Source organism: Lithobates pipiens, unplaced genomic scaffold, assembly GCF_037356315.1.
Source record: "Lithobates pipiens isolate NorthernLeopardFrog02 unplaced genomic scaffold, aLitPip1_a1.2 Scaffold_19, whole genome shotgun sequence".
Taxonomy (NCBI): domain Eukaryota; kingdom Metazoa; phylum Chordata; class Amphibia; order Anura; family Ranidae; genus Lithobates; species Lithobates pipiens.
In genome coordinates, this window is record NW_027507764.1 from 418,485,136 (window position 1) to 418,501,257 (window position 16,122).

The following is a 16,122-nucleotide window of genomic DNA, read 5'->3' on the forward strand; positions in this document are numbered from 1 at the left end:
CATTCCATCTGCCAGACAGATGGAAAATAGGGTTTCCATCCATCTGAATTTAGCGGATCAGATGTCAGCGGATATGTCACCGCTGACATCCGTCGCCCCATAGAACTGTATAGAGCGTCCATTCAGGTCCACCTAGAAAACTGACAGGTGGACCTGAAGGGTCCGCATGTGTGAAAGAGGTCTTGCATGCATCGATGGGGTCATTTACATCATATCTCTTAGGCCTCGTTTACACAGGCGTATGCCCATGCGGGGGCCATCTCCAGCTGCACTGGTGTTCCATGCAGGCAATCTCATTCATGTCAATTGAGATGCAGTGGCTGCTTCCAATGTTCTAGCCATGTGGGTGCAGGTCCATGAACGCACGCTATCTGCGTTTGGGGACCTGTACCTACTCAGCTGTCAAATTGGAAACGGCACCTGTGCATCTCCGTGGAGGCATATGCTTAAGTATGGCCATGTGAATAAGCCTTTTACATGCTTATCTGAAAAATAAAAAAAAATTTAAAATTAAAAAGCCTAAAACTGGAGCAGCTGTACAGCGTAACTATTCAGCATCTAGTTTAAGCTTGTTCAGTTAAGCTTTGAAAAAATAAAGGTAGAAAATGATTGGTTGTCATGCATAGTTTCTCTAGAGTCTGTCTGCTTTAGTCTTACTAAATTCCCTCTCTGTGTTCTTTTAAACTATAACGCCTTAATACAGGATCCATCATCCCATTAGCAATTCAACTGCATACTCTCTACTGCAGTGTTATTTAACCCAATTTATTTTCTTTTACAGGTATAATGGGCTGTATTAAGAGTAAGGAGGACAAAGGTCCATCAATAAAATACAGAACAGAACCCAAACCAGATCCCATCAATCAGTTTGGTAATGACCCAACACAAGTTGCACAGTCCCCGGCAGTCAAAGGACCCTCTGCTAATTTTAACAGTCATTCCATGACACCCTTTGGAGGTTCATCTGGAATAACTCCTTTTGGAGGAGCATCTTCTGTCTTTTCACCAGTGCCAGTTCCTTACCCAGGAGGGTTAACGGGTAAGCTGATGGTACTCTTGATGTATGTCTCATGGTACTAATCTTGAAGATCCAACATTTTCTTTGTCTTTTGTTATAGATTTAAAAGCACAATGTGACATGTGGGATTTCATCCTGTTCCTTCTAGCCCTATATTATAGCCAAGCTGCAAATCAGAAAATCAGCATTTCCAAAAAATGTTTTTTTTGCTAGTGACCTAGGAAATTGGATGTTTTCAATCTATTGAGAGAAGCAAACTACTTACTTTTTTATATACCTTTTTTTTTTTTTTTTTTTTTTTTTTTTTTTTTTCAAAATGTATTTTATTTTAGTTACCAGATGTCTGTTCAAGCCTTTTTCTGAAACCTGCTTTGGTCATAAGGTTCTTCAGACCACTTTCTGTTGAGCCACCTCTGTTAACCTGTTGTTTTTTGTGGGTCTGTTGCCCATCCATCCGTTGGACAGTATTTGGGCATCACAATGTACCTAAATACTCAACATGTGTGCCACAATGTACAATAAGTGTTTTTGACTGACTTGCAGTAAAATCATTTTCTAGGAGTAATATTATTATTAGACAGGCTTTATATAGCACCAACAGTTTACGCAGCACTTTACAATGAAAGGGCAGTCAGTACAATTTAATACAGTAGGAATTGAAGAGCCCTTCTCATAGAGCTTACAATCTAGTAGGGAGGGTCAAGATATACAAGAGATAATAATTGTGGGGATGGGCTGTTGGAGAAAATGTGCAGTTGTTAGGTGGGGGTCAGCTAGGCTTCTCTGAAGAGTTTTCAGGGATCGTCAGATTGGGGTAGAGAGTTCCAGAGGATAGGAAATGCTCTGGAGAAGTCTTGGAGGGGAGCGTGGGATGAGGCGACAAGGGAACTAGAGAGCAGGAGGTCTTGGGAGGATGATTTTGTTCTAGTTTTGAGACTAGGTTAGTGATGTAGCTAGAGGTTGAGTTGTGGGTGGCCTTGTAAGTTATTGTTAGTATCTTGAATTTAATTAGTTGGGTAAGGTTGGTAAGATGGATGAGTCTGGCAGCAGCATTTATGACAGATGGAAAGGGGGATAGCCTATTTAAAGCTAAGCCAATTAGAAGGGGGTTGCAGTAGTGGAGGCAAGAGATGACCAGGGACTAAATTAGAAGCTTTGTGGTGCCATTGGTTAGGAAGGGGCGTATCTTGGAGATGTTGAGGTGGCAAGCTATGGCCAGTGATTGGATGTGGGGGCCAAAAGGAGAGTTCAGAGTCCAGGACTACACGTAGGACCTTGGCATGTGGGGAAGGGTTGATAGTTGTGCTGTTGATTTTGACATAGAAATCAGAGGAAGAGGCACGTAGGGGAGGAAATGATTTGGAGCTTGGTTTTAGATCGATTTGAGGAAGTGATGTGACATCCAGGCTGATATGTCTGTTAGTAAGTTGGTGATGTGTGAGGACACTGATGAAGTGAGCTGAGGGGTAGAGAGATAGACTTGGGTGTCATCTGCATGGAAGTGGTATTAAAAGCTATGGGAGGCAATCAACTGACCCAGGGAGGAGGTGTAGATTGAGAATAGGAGAGGTCAAAGAAGAGAACCTGTCGGGCCCTGATGGAGAAAGGAAGAGGAGAGGAGGAAGTAGAATTGTAAGGGGCATTGAAGGTGTGGTGGGATAGGTAGGGATGAGAACCAGTTAAGAGTACACTTAGAGACCAAAGGAGTGGTGTTTTTTCTGGAGGGGTTAGACCACTGTCAAAGGCAGCAGAGAGGTCCAGGGGGAGTAGTACAGAATAGTGTCCGTTGGTTTTAGCCGTTTTTTTGTGAGATTAAGGAGAGCAATTTCTGTGGAGTGCTGAGGGTGAAATCCAGACTGAAGGGGATCAAGAAGTTTGTTCTTGGTCAGCTGATCACTCAGCCGGTTGAAGGAGATGGGGCATAGGTTAAGATTGGTGGGGTCCAGTGAAGGCTTTTTAAGGATGGGGGTGACTAGTGCATGTTGTAGAGAGTTGGGAAAGGTGCCAAAAGAGAGGTTGAAGATGTGAAAGAGTGTAGAATAGAGCCAGAGGGCGAGCATAGCATCCGCGAGGGAGCAGGATCCAGGTGGTTAGGTGGGCGTTACAAAAAAGTTTAGCAACCTCGTCAGTAGTGGCAGGGTTGAATGAAGAGAATTAATGAGTGTATCCAAGTACATGACAGGACAGAGCCCCCCCCCCCCCCCTTTTTTTTTTTTTTTTTTTTTTTTTAACACTCCACTCCTACTGTTGCTTACTAACAAAGCTGAGACATGTTGGGAGTGAATGTTTTGCTGGGCTGTGCTTGCAGCTTTGATTGCCAGTATCCAATTTCTGAAGAAAAGTAACATGAAATAAAATAACATTACAACATATACTGCTGTGTATGTATGTATGTATATGTTGTAATGTTATTTTATTTTCTGTTATTTAATGTTACTTTTCTTGATAAACTTTCAATAAAAAAACGATTGAATCCAATTTCTGAAGGCAGCAGTATAACCCAGTATACATGAATTCTCATACTGCGCACCATTAAAGATTTTACGGTAAGTCAGAAATTCTATTTTTTCTGTCTACCGAGAGGTTTTCATTATGATCAGCATGGAACAGTTTGAAAAACATGCTTCTGTTGCGGACAGAGATCAGATATACATTTTAGATAATGAGTAAATGATCAATTTTGGGGGTAAATAAGATTCATTGGCATGTACCATCAAGTATTTGGTCTGTATCTGATATTATTCAGTAGTTCAGTAGTACACTGATTTACATCTCTTGGCTCCGTCTTCTAATTAATTAAAGTAGATCAGAATTTCCTGAACAGTTGTGAATGGAGGGAATTAACTGCACTTGGCTCAGCAAACAATGCTTAGAAAATTCAAGACGTATGTGGCATGGGAAGTTTTGTGATTGAGTAATAGCGGCTGCTACATTCTGCTTGAGTATTTAAGATTATTAGCAGTAGATGAATGAAAGTAGACCTAGGATGATAAAAACATGAGAGTTGATATTGCTGATTTGGTATGTAGGTACATGTTGTTGGGCTGATCCTGGCTCCACTATGTAAATTAGTCACTATCCTGAAACTTGTACACATGAAGGAAGTTCAGTTATTAGACTTAAAGTGGTTGTAAAGGCTAAACATTTTTTACCTTCATGCATTCCTTGCATTTAGGTAAAAATGTTTAGATGTCAGCATCGCCACCTGAGCCCCTCTTTACCCACCTGAGCCCTTATTCGATCCAGTGTCCTGCATGTCTGCAGATCTTTTCTCCCCTCTTCCAGGTCTCGCTGGCTTTGCTGGGGCAACGGGAGCCATTGGCTTCCCGTGCTGTCAATCAAAGCCATTGACAAGGGAGTGGGGCTGAGTCCCTCTGTGTCAATGGATGCAGCAGAGGGACTCGGGTGCAAGCACACATGAGTGCCCCCACGGGAAGCGGCTTCCTATGGGGGCACTGGCCAGAGTGGAGGGTTCAGGAGCTCTGGCGGAAGACCCAAATTGAGTAGGTTCCTGCACGCTCTGTGTGATTCTATCGCACAGAGTAGGTAAGTATAGACATGTTTGTTTAAATAAAAAAAAAATAATTAATCCCTTTTTACAACCCCATTAACTGGTTGCATGCTGGTACCATGCCATTCATCAGGATGATCCCCCAAACCTGTAAAAAAAAAAAAAAAAATCGGCAATGACAGTTTTTGCCCTCAAATTGTTCATTAGACTTTGTTTTTTATACAGTGTCTAGGTATAGCTATTTGTTGTTAAAACAGAACTAAAGTCCACACAATACTTACGTGGGCTCCAACAGTCCCTTGCCAGTACTGACACCATCTCCCTGGATCTTCTGGGTGATCTTTGGCCGTCTTGATTTTCACATGCATGCGTAGGAATTCCGTAAACTAAGTTTGAACTTTGTTCTGCTTTGATTTACAGTACACTACTTTTAGAGTCCAGAATCATGGTGGTATGTAGGTATAGGCTTCTACCATATTTGTGTGTAGCTTGCATATCACCGTGATAAGGAAGGTAAATTATCTCCATTACTTAGACCAATTTCACACTAGAGGTGTTTTTCAGGTGCTTTAGTGCTAAAAATCGTGCCTGAAAAAATCCTCAGCTGCAATCCCAGTGTGAAAGTGAGAGTGCTTTCATACTGGAGCGGTGCGCTGGCAGGGCGTCACAAAAAGTCCTGCAAGCAGCTGCTTTGCAGTGCTGTAGAAGCAGTGAATACACCGCTCCTAAAGCGCCCCTGCCCATTTCAATAAATGGGCAGTACCGCCAGCAAAGGGCTGCTGCAGCGGCATTTTGTGAAAAGTGGTAACAATTTTTCGGGCACTAGCGGGCGTTAAAACCACCCCGCTAGCGGATGAATAGCGCCGCTAAAACAACTGGTAAAGTGCCACAAAAAATAGCAGTGCTTTACCACTGACACCCGGGCGCTTTCAGTGTGTGGCTTTTGGCTCGTCTGAATTGAAGTGCTCTAGAATTTCTTGGTAGATTGCTGCGCTGACTCTGGACTTGGCAAAACACAGTGGACCAACATCAGCAGATGACATGGCTCCCTAAATTGTCACTGTGGAAACTTCATACAGGACCTCATGCAACTTGGATTCTGTGCCTCCTCACTTTTCCTCCAGACTCTGGGACCTTGATTTCCAAATGAAATGCAAAATATTCCAGTCTGTGTTAGGGTTGCACAAATGCTTCTGATGCCTAATCCGATACCTGGCCACTCGGGAACAATTGGTGCAGCTGCAGGGAAGTTGTAATCGCTGATCTCCCTATGTAGCTTTCAATAAAGCAGCTGTCAGCCGCTTCTCCAACTCTCCCCTCCATGGCTGTCAGCTGCTTTATTGAAAGCCACACAGGGAGATCAGTGATTATAACATCCCCAGCCGCCGCACCGATTGTTCCCGAGTGTACCCTGTAGCCTCTCCTGGCTCCCATCTCCATCTGACCCCCCGCCTGTCCTCCGGGAATCTCTATCCTCAGTCCCTTTCCATGTCTCAAAGGGTAGATCTCAGGAGTTTGTTTAGACCCCCAACCATCTCACCTCTGCCTGTCTCAGTAGTGTGTGTGTATATGTATATGTGTGTGTGTGTGTATATATATATATATATATATATATATATATATATATATAGAGAGAATATAATGTGTGTATGCATGCGCTACTGAGACAGTCCATGCCTTATCAGTGCTGCATATTAGTGCCACTGTCACATGACATAAAAAAAGTATCGTTATCGGCGAGTACTTGAAGAAAAGTATTGGTACTTGTACTCTGTCTTAAAAAGTGGTGTCAGGACAAACCTATTCTGTGTTTTTATATACATTTTTCTGACTGTCCATTGTGTTCTGCTTTTCACAATCAAATTTTTTATTTTTTTTGTAGGTGGTGTTACAGTTTTTGTTGCCTTATATGATTATGAAGCTAGGACATCAGAAGATCTCTCTTTCAGAAAGGGTGAAAGATTCCAAATAATTAATAACACGTAAGTTGTGATCAAATTCTCTGCCAGTCTATCTTGTATACTTGGATGACTGTTCAGCAGTGTGGCTTACTTTGTGCTGTTGTAAATATATTAGGATATGTGCAGGTCTTTTTATTGTATGTTCTGCCTAAAAATATATAATATTTAATATGTGATTAACGGTTAAACCAGAATTTTAATTACTGCAAGATCCACTATCCTAGAATTGTTTGTTTGGCTGGGATTAATGGCATTGTTTTCAGATTCAGACAGGCCACACCTTAGAACATCAATCGTACACCACAGGGGAAATCACTGTTTCTCTGAATGTATCATAGCATGACATAAAGCTAAGCAGTGGCTAGTCAATATCGATCTCCGGTAAAATGGCCTTAATGCTACTGCTACCGGTATCTTTTATATTTTGAGTTAGTATAAAATGACGTTATTCCTTGACAATGTATTAAACCTAAGATTTATCTAGAGTCGATGCAAGCTGTATAGTGTGATAGTAACAGGAAAAGAAGCAGGAAAAGAGGATTTAAAGAGGACATTTTCAAACCCCTAAAATAAGTATGCTTAGTTAATACTACTTACCTTCATGGCACATTCAAAGGCACAAATATGAGAAGCCAGAAGCGGGCATAACCTCAGCTTTTTCACTGATAATGTAAAGGCGTAGTGGAGAGAATTCCACATGCTCTAGCATAGGAATTACTTTGAATACTCTTCCTGTGCTATATTAGAGCAGGTAGATGGTGGAATGTTTCTGCACAGAGTTTATATACTGGTGAGTGATTTCAGAGTGGGCATGGATATAAATATTTCTATTTTGATGTCAGTCATCACTTACTATGCCCACCAAGTATCTATAGAAGCCACAAAGCTCTTTCACATCTACTAAATATCATTTATAAACCAGTAGTAGATTTCTCACTTTAAAGTAAAAACTTAAAAGTATGAGCCCATCATTGCTGTCCTCTGGTGCTAGTTGTGTGGCTGGTATACTGACATTCGGGCTTTCTTTATGACTTACCCATAGAAAATAATGATATCATCATAAAAAATCAGAACACCTTACCTATTGTTCTGGGTTGGTGACTCCAAGTAAAGCTTGGGTATACACGTACTGAAGATCGGTCCGTTCAGCTGGAAGCAGATACATTTTGGTACATGTGTACCAGCTGTCTGTTCTACAGACCAGCTTCTGTCAAACCGCCTACTGGAAGACCAGGATTCAATCAGCCTCCTTCCATCGGCTGCAGCTCTGATCTGTGTATTCTGACAGGGGGAGAAGAGGCCTTGCTATCATAATACAATAAAGCACAGCAGAGGAGAAAGCCGCTACATCTACATTACTTGCATGAATGCAGAGATTTGTCAGGTGTTTTTTTTTTTTTTTTTTTGCATGCCATCTAAAGCCTGGGCAAAGATCACATGGTCTTTGATCACCAGAATGAAAAGGGTGAGTTTTGGCTTTGATAGAAGAGACTGCCAAAATAAAATTGTGCTTCTGTTTTTTTATGTATTCTAAAGAACATTTTATTTATTTGTAAATTATTTTCCTTTACAGGGAAGGAGACTGGTGGGAAGCAAGATCTATAGCCACTGGAAAAACTGGTTATATTCCCAGTAACTATGTTGCCCCTGCAGACTCCATACAGGCTGAAGAGTAAGATTGTATTGCTTACATTTTTAGTAGATAAGTGAGCCAAAATATTAATACAGGCATTAAACTCGCCCATCTTCTGGAGACTTGGGTACAAGCAACAGTTGGTGGCAAGAAACAGCTTGAAATTATTATGACCGCACAAAAAAGAGAAAAACGTGATTGTAGGAGCTTGGGTAGACATTTTTTGAGATGTACATGTCCTGCCTTCTGTTACAAAATAAACGTGTATCTGGATACAGTCAGTTTTGTAATAACTGAGTAATGTCAGCCAGACAGCCCCATACACATTGGCAAAAAAATTGGCCATGTCGTGTTCAGCAGGTATTACCACATGCTACTTTCAAGAAAGTTTAATCCTGTGTTAAAGCCGGGGACTTTAGATTTATTATTTTTTTCTATGGCAGTTTCATCAGTAGAGACATTAAGGGATAAACTAGATGTGTTATTTTAATCGGTTGTTGGCAAGCGATTTAACTCCCTGTTTATTTTTATCATGTTATGGGAATATTAATAATCTTTAGCAAGGAACATACATTACACATAAGTATGCTACCAAATTTGTGTGTGCTTTAAATTGCCTCCAACACTGCTCCTTTTTATTCTTGCTGGAGGCTGCCATTTTACAGAAGCCCAAGGTCCCTGAGCAGCAGTAAATTTTTAGGCCGTTGGCAATCTCTAGTGGCTCAGATTTTTTGGCACAGTGTCTAAAAATAGAGAGCTACCAAGCATGGACAGAGCAGGGTTGAGACCATTTATTTCTAGATTTTAAACAATATAAGCACCTATTTTACAGCTATACCTGCAAAAGGGGCCAGCCTGACGTCATCGAGCAGGACCTAATTTTATCACTAAAGTTCCACTTTAACAAACCATTGAATTGGGCTTTAATTTTTTTTCAAGTTTTGCAAGCACCATCCTCTTCCTAAACTGTGTTATAGATTGCAGTTGCGAGGACTTTAGAAAATGTTTTCTGTTCAGAAGCTATTGATTATTGCCTTCGCTTGCCCTTTCTCAGACTCACTAAGAGTGCCCTCGTTTTTTTTTTTTTTTTTTTTTTTTTTTTTTTTTTTTTTTTCTCTTCCCCCAAGTTTTTAAAGGCCTACTGGCCACCGATTAATTTTTAATGCAGACCTTGTAGTAAAAATGTAAATTCCGCTTAAAAAAATTAAGGCCCCACTCCCATCATAAAAAAAAAAGTGTGGAAAAAGTTATTAAACCTACTTTACCCTTTGCTTTTGCCTGTGGATCCTAGACAAGGGTGACATTGCGTTCCCCAAGATTTCACTGGAAGAATGGTAAACTATCCCAAATCTTGAAAGACACTGCTGAGATGTCTTTTAGTGAGTTTTCACATACTGCGGTTTCCCCAGAATCTCACTGGAATTGCTGAGATATCAAATCCTGCAGTAAGGCCAAAATATGTGCCAACATTTTTGCCCTGCCGTTTTTGTGTGCGAGGTTTTTTACTTTTTTTTATTTTTTTTATTTTTTTCACACAAATAGAGCTTTCTTTTGGTGGTATTTAATCATCAGTTTTTTTTTTGTTTTTTGCTACATGAATGAAAAAAAGACTCAGTTATGAGGGGGAAAAAAATATTTTCAACTTTCTGTTCTAAAACATATCCAATAATAAAATTATTTATGAATGCCAGGTTGGCTGTGGGCCAATCACAGATCACAACCGTAAGCAAAAGATGTTCATGAATGGAAATTCATTCATGACCGTTTGTTTACTTTGGTATCATGTGATCGCTATGTCACAGGAGCGGAACAGGCTGAGTCACGCACATTTATGTGATCCAGCGTGGCCTGCAAGTGGTTAAACTAAAATGCTGCTGGTTAGGATGAGGTGGGGCCCTGACTAATTGTTTACTGTAAGGTCCATTTAATGACAGTCTGGGTTCACACTGATGCAGTGCAAATGGGTGTGATTCTCATGCAGATTTCTGCTGGAGTTCAGTGCGATGTTGTGTAGTGATTTGCGTAGTCATTTGTGCTAAAGACAGTGTGATTGTAATGCATTTCGGACATTAGATAGGAAATAGTGAAGAGGGGGTTAGCAGTAGGGGGAAATATGTAAAAATCTACACACAAAAGCAGTATTCACACATATCTTGAACACAAGATGAGATTTCAGTGCGGTTTCCATTGATGTCTATGGGGAAATCGCACCACAATAAACTTGCAATGGAGTCTTTTTATTTTTTTATTGCCGCATCTCATTTGCATAGCAATTGCAACGCATAGATGTGAACAACTGTCATTAAACATGATGTGAAATTTTAAGCTTTTTGTAAAGCATCAAACGTCGTATCAGTGTTAAGGGGCACTAAAAAGGGACCATGCCCTTATTTAACAATTCTGCGTTTCTATGTAATATAGAAATTTTTCGTTTGACGTTTGCTTTCAAATAAGAGAATGAGAAGGCTGTTACTGTATCATTGGAAAGCTAAGCTGAAGAAATAACGTTATGAACCTTGTATGATGAATGATATTTTTTAGAAAGAAACTGTGTTCTTTTACATGGATCCAGAAACTGGTAACATCAATATTCTTTTTTTTTTTTTGTTTTTTTTTTCAGATGGTATTTTGGGAAAATGGGTAGAAAAGACGCTGAAAGATTGCTCCTCAATCCAGGGAACCAGAGAGGAACATTCTTAGTAAGGGAAAGTGAAACCACTAAAGGTACTTGTCTCATTGTTCTACTGTTTATATCTGGTAAAATCTTATTTTTTAGCTTGTTATTATAATTAGAAAAGTCAAGAAGTAATGGCAAGGCATACTTAGAAAAAAATTATATTTTACATCTAAAATGATACGGGTGACCCTCCTTTAAAGCCCCCTTCTCAGGCACTTCTGGTTTGAGGTGGGAACTCTGTCACTGTCTCCTAGCAGTTTCACTGCATTGTCAGCCACCCATAATATACTCTCTCACTGGGGATTATAAGTGGACATGTGAACGATCATTGCATAGGTATGTTTCACCATTATTACCATTAAGCATGTCCTGATCAATAACATAGTAATTATATTGTTGTGCCTCAAGAATTATAGAAGGAATATATCCAAATATACGGTATCCTCATCCTTATAAATTAGTCATAGAGAAAGGAGATCAGTCGCGAAACTAGTAGAATACAAAGACCGAACTGGATACACCATATCGCCGTAACATACATATCTATGTCATAGCTATACTTTGTATTAATTGAAATTCCTTATGTATTTGTTTTCCCCTTTTTTTCAAAAAAAACTTTTAAATTGTATTTAAGAATAAATTTATACGTTTTTATATAATCTGGTATCAAGATAGTCCGTCACTTTGCTGGGGGATATTGAGGTAATTCATGGTTATGGTGTTCCATGTTTTGAACCCCCTCTTTTCCTTCCAGAATCTCCTTTCTCTATGACTGATCAATAACATGATATAAAACAGGTAGATAGGAACTGGCTACCAAGAGGCTGGAGGAAATCTGCAGCACAAAGTTGTCAAAGTAAAAACAGTATTTTCTATTAAAAGAAACCATACCAATATGATACCCAGCACTTTAGCAAGCTTAGTGATACTAAAGTCTCGTTTTTTGTTATTTTTAAAGAAAAAAAAAGTGTTACTCTTGCCTGCTGTGTGCAGTGGTTTTGCAGAAAGCAGCCTAGATCCTCCACTTCTTGGGTCCCTCTTTGGTGCTCCTGGCATCTCCCTCCTGTCGCCTGCCGTATGGGGGCACCCAAGCTGAGCCACGCCTCCCTGTGTCCATTCAGACACAGCTGCGGTTCGGCAACGTCCCCTCTCCTGATTGGACAGCTAACTGACTTTTTTAGCAGCTGGAGCCAATAGCACTGCTGCTGTCTCAGCCAATCCGGAGGGAGAGTCCCGGTCAGCCGAGGTACTCCTGCGAATCGCTGGATAGAGAGGTAGCTCAGGTAAGTGTTAGGAGGGCTGGTGTGGTTTGCTACACACAGGCTTTTTTTATATTAATGCATAGAAAACCTTTACAATGACTTTAATGCCAGTCAATTAGGATTTTGATCTACTTTAAAACAGAGTGATAAAGAATTTGTAAATTCATAATGATGTGAAATGGATACATTACCCATATCTTTTAAAAGCTAAAGACTATTCACTCTCTAAGGATGCCTTGCCATTACTGCTTGACAAAGGGTTATAATTATGAAAAAAATTGCATAGCATTTCACCAAGTAAAAGTGCATGTGCATTTCGATCTGTGTGAAGGATGAAAAAATAAAAAAAAGTTAGGCTATTTCCTGTGCTAGACAAATGGTTGAATTTTTTAAAAAGCGCCATAGGAATTTTCTATGACATTGAGTGCCATCCAGTGACCAAATGTGGTAGTTTCCATTATATATCAAATAAAAATGTTTGACCAGCACAGAGAATAGCATAATAAAATTTTTGTCACATTTGCACAGATCGAATGTACATGCACTTTCACTGGGCTATTGCTATGCAAATTGTTATCTATGTATTTTATAAATTCAGTTTTATACTTTTATCGCTTATACAAGAGAGCATAATCTGAGCAATTGGTAAAACTATGTTAAAGGAGAAGTACAGCCAAAGCTCATTTGGCTGTACTTCTCCTATGGATCACAGGAGTGCAGTTCGTTCTTCATTCCTGTGACCCGTTTTTAGCAGGCTAAAGCCCATTGTTTTCTGACGTCACAGAGCAGGCAGGTCCAGGCTCAGGCAAGATTGCAACAATTAAGTCGGGTTCCACCCCACATACCTGGACCAACACTTGGCTCAGCCTCTTAGCAGTCTGCTGAGAGCCTGAGCCGCCCGCTCCTACCCCACCACAGCCCATCGCTCCAGTGAGTGAGGAGGGGCCAGAGCAGAAAGTGGTGACTGATGGTCACCACTCTCTGCTCAGTGAGCTCTGAGGACTGAGTGATAGGTGGTGTTAAATTGCTCGGTTCTCAGTGTTAGAGCCAGCAGGGGACAGATGCAGCTTCCGCCTAGGTAATTATGATGGGGGGGGGGGGGCAACCCCATACTTCTCTTTTAATAGGATTAACTTGTATCTTTTATGTTTTCAAATTATTTCTATAGGAGCCTATTCCCTTTCTATTCGAGATTGGGATGAAGTAAAGGGTGATAATGTGAAACACTACAAGATCAGGAAACTTGACAATGGAGGATACTATATCACTACACGGGCGCAGTTTGATTCACTGCAGAAGCTTGTAAAACACTACTCAGGTAATAAGGCCATTTTATTGGTAATTTGCCTCTTCTGGACAGAATTCTGTTGCCTCTTCATTTCTGAATGCCAAAAACCAGACATTTAATGCTGAGATGCTCATTATTTTAGTATTTATTGTTTTCATACAGAAACATTTAATATAAGGAATTGTTAGCACCTGCTGTTGCGTTTTGCAGTCCAGCCAGACCAGTGCAGTGTTGATGCTCTCATATTTTTGGAGCCGATACCAATATTACGGCCACCTCTTAGGCCAATAGACGATATTGTCTGCCGATATTCTGTACCCTCCTGCTGCTGCTGCTTGTAATAACGGCCGAGAGGCTGCTGAGCCGCATTGGTTGTTTCTACAATAAAGCCGACCATCTGCTCTGAAGAACGGTATCGGTGTGGTGCATGCATCACACCAGTAAAACCCCTCAAAGCAATATCCGTATACGTTTGTGCCCGATACTTCAAAAAAAGTGAATATCGGCTGCCGATAATCAGCCCCACCAATAATCGGTCGATCCCTAATCGCAATGTGTTTCGTTTTTTTTTTTTTTTTTTTTTTTTTAATGTGCTTATCTCTCTCTTACCTCCTCCACAGCCGCTTTCAATCTTCTGTTTGAAAGTTTGCCCTGCCTTTTCTTGATCACAGAAAAGGCATGTAGTACCACTCTGGACCACACCTTCCTCATTAGTACACCACCACTTGTTTTATTTCCACCCACTTTCCTAATTTTTCCCCTAAGGTGACCATACATATTGCAACCTGATTGTTTAAATTGTACACAGATTGTACAGTCATATTGCACAGCATATGGCCATCTTTATACAAATACATAGGAGGGCGTGGATGGAGACACTCAGGACCCATTCACGTATCACCTGTTTTTTTTTTGGGGGTGGGGGGGATTTGAAGCAGTTCACTTTAATGGGCTCTCTTATGCACGACAAAAGCCCAAAAGAAGCTTGAGAACTTTTGCCACGCTTTTTGCTGCACAATGCGTTTGTTGCATGGCACGGCAAACACACCTGCTATCTGCCTTTGGGATCACAATAAAATTGAATGGCAATGCAAGTGCAATGCACATTTTCAGCTTTTTTCCAGGGACATGGGGGAGCTTTACAGACTTCCAGGGACACACTTCTGTTTTCAGTGCTACAGCTCTGCTCCACATAGGCTGTTGTGATTTCCGAGCTCCTGCACACTCTGCCAAATTAACAATCTATGAAGAAAAGGCTAACAAACAAAACGAGGAAGAACCTTGGCTGTGTGTTCGGTGAGAACAGTGCTGACATTGCTTGCAGTGGATTGGTGTGTAACTGCAGAGGTGAGTTGGAGCAATCTTCTGGAGGGGGAAGGACAGGTGCAGGGTGTGTGTTAATGAGATCAGCTGATGATCTACAGTACTTCCTTCCAATGGTTTTCATGTCCTAAGGACTGGATAGCAGATAGTAATGGAGGCGTTTTCTTTAGGAGATACTAGAGGCTGAAGTAAAGCCTGCCTTAGAAGAAAGATTAAGCTTTTTCTTTTCTGTAACAGAGGTACATTACTGGTATATTGGTACATTGAGAAGCTGGAATTTATGGGGGGAAAAAAGTGAACTTAGCCTTTAATACTTATAAAAGTCTAAAATTCAATATATTTTCCAACACATTGGAGACTCTTTCCAGCTTTACAAATAATGTGTATTTATTTTTATTTTTTTAGAACATGCTGATGGCTTGTGCTATAGGTTAACAACTGTGTGTCCCACTGTGAAACCACAAACCCAGGGATTAGCGAAGGATGCTTGGGAAATTCCTAGAGAATCTTTGAGACTTGAAGTGAAGCTGGGTCAGGGATGCTTTGGCGAAGTATGGATGGGTAAGTTGCAGTTCTGATGCTTTTCGTGTACGTTTTTGTTTTCTAAATAAATGACAGGCTTGTTTCTATTTTGTACAACTGTCTCTGGTGATTTCAGTTAAGAGATCTGGTTCTATAGAACCCCACTCTCACTTTTTTAGGTGGGTGGGGCGGGGGGCTGTTATTAACTACTTCCTACCCACCAATAGCAGAATGATGGCCAGAAAGTGGTTAAGTTATCCTGACTGGACGTCATACGACGTCCAGCAGGATAAGCCGCGCTCGTGCACCCACGGGGGTCAGTGTGACACACTGCGTCACGATCTTGGTAAAGAGCATCTGACATAGGTACTTTACCATGTCTAATCACAGCGTAAACAGGAAGAGCCGTTTATTGGCTTTTCCTTCACTCGCACTGACAAACGTGATTTAGAGGAGAGCCAATCTGCTGCTCTCCTGAAGGGGCTTTGCGCTGATTATCAGTGCAACTCCACCCAGGATGCCCACCCAGGCCACCAGGGTTGCCAATCAGTGCCCATCAGTAATGCCTGCCAGTGCCTGCTCATCAGTGCTGCCTATGAGCACCGCCTATAAGGGCCCATCAGTACTGAATATTAGTGCCTCATGCCACCTTAGTGCCGCCTTATCAGTGCCGTCAGTGCAGCCTCATCAGTGCCCATCAGTTAAGAAGAAAACGTATTTATTTTCCAAATGTTATAACAGAAACAAAAACCTTTTTTTTTTTTTTTTTTTTTTTTTTTTTTTTTTTTCTTCAAAATTTTCAGTCACTTTTTATTTGTTTAGCAAAAAATGTAAAACCCCAATGGTGATCAAATACCAAAAGAAAGCTCTATTTGTGGGAACAAAATTATAAAAATTTTGTTTGGGTACAGCGTAGCATGACCGCAC

The 16,122-nt window shown here is 40.8% G+C and overlaps 1 protein-coding gene across 4 annotated transcripts in view; it reads left to right on the forward strand.

Moving 5' to 3' along the window:
* The window catches only part of YES1 (YES proto-oncogene 1, Src family tyrosine kinase), an 86,565-nt gene that overhangs the window by 57,603 nt on the left and 12,840 nt on the right, over positions 1-16,122 (forward strand). For all 4 annotated transcript variants that reach the window (XM_077492537.1, XM_077492538.1, XM_077492539.1 and 1 more), the window contains exons 2-7: positions 782-1,039; positions 6,412-6,511; positions 8,064-8,162; positions 10,744-10,847; positions 13,231-13,380; positions 15,079-15,234. In XM_077492537.1, the coding sequence (XP_077348663.1) occupies positions 787-1,039; positions 6,412-6,511; positions 8,064-8,162; positions 10,744-10,847; positions 13,231-13,380; positions 15,079-15,234 (862 nt within the window). In that variant the 5' untranslated portion in view covers positions 782-786. The remainder of the gene's footprint in view (positions 1-781; positions 1,040-6,411; positions 6,512-8,063; positions 8,163-10,743; positions 10,848-13,230; positions 13,381-15,078; positions 15,235-16,122) is intronic.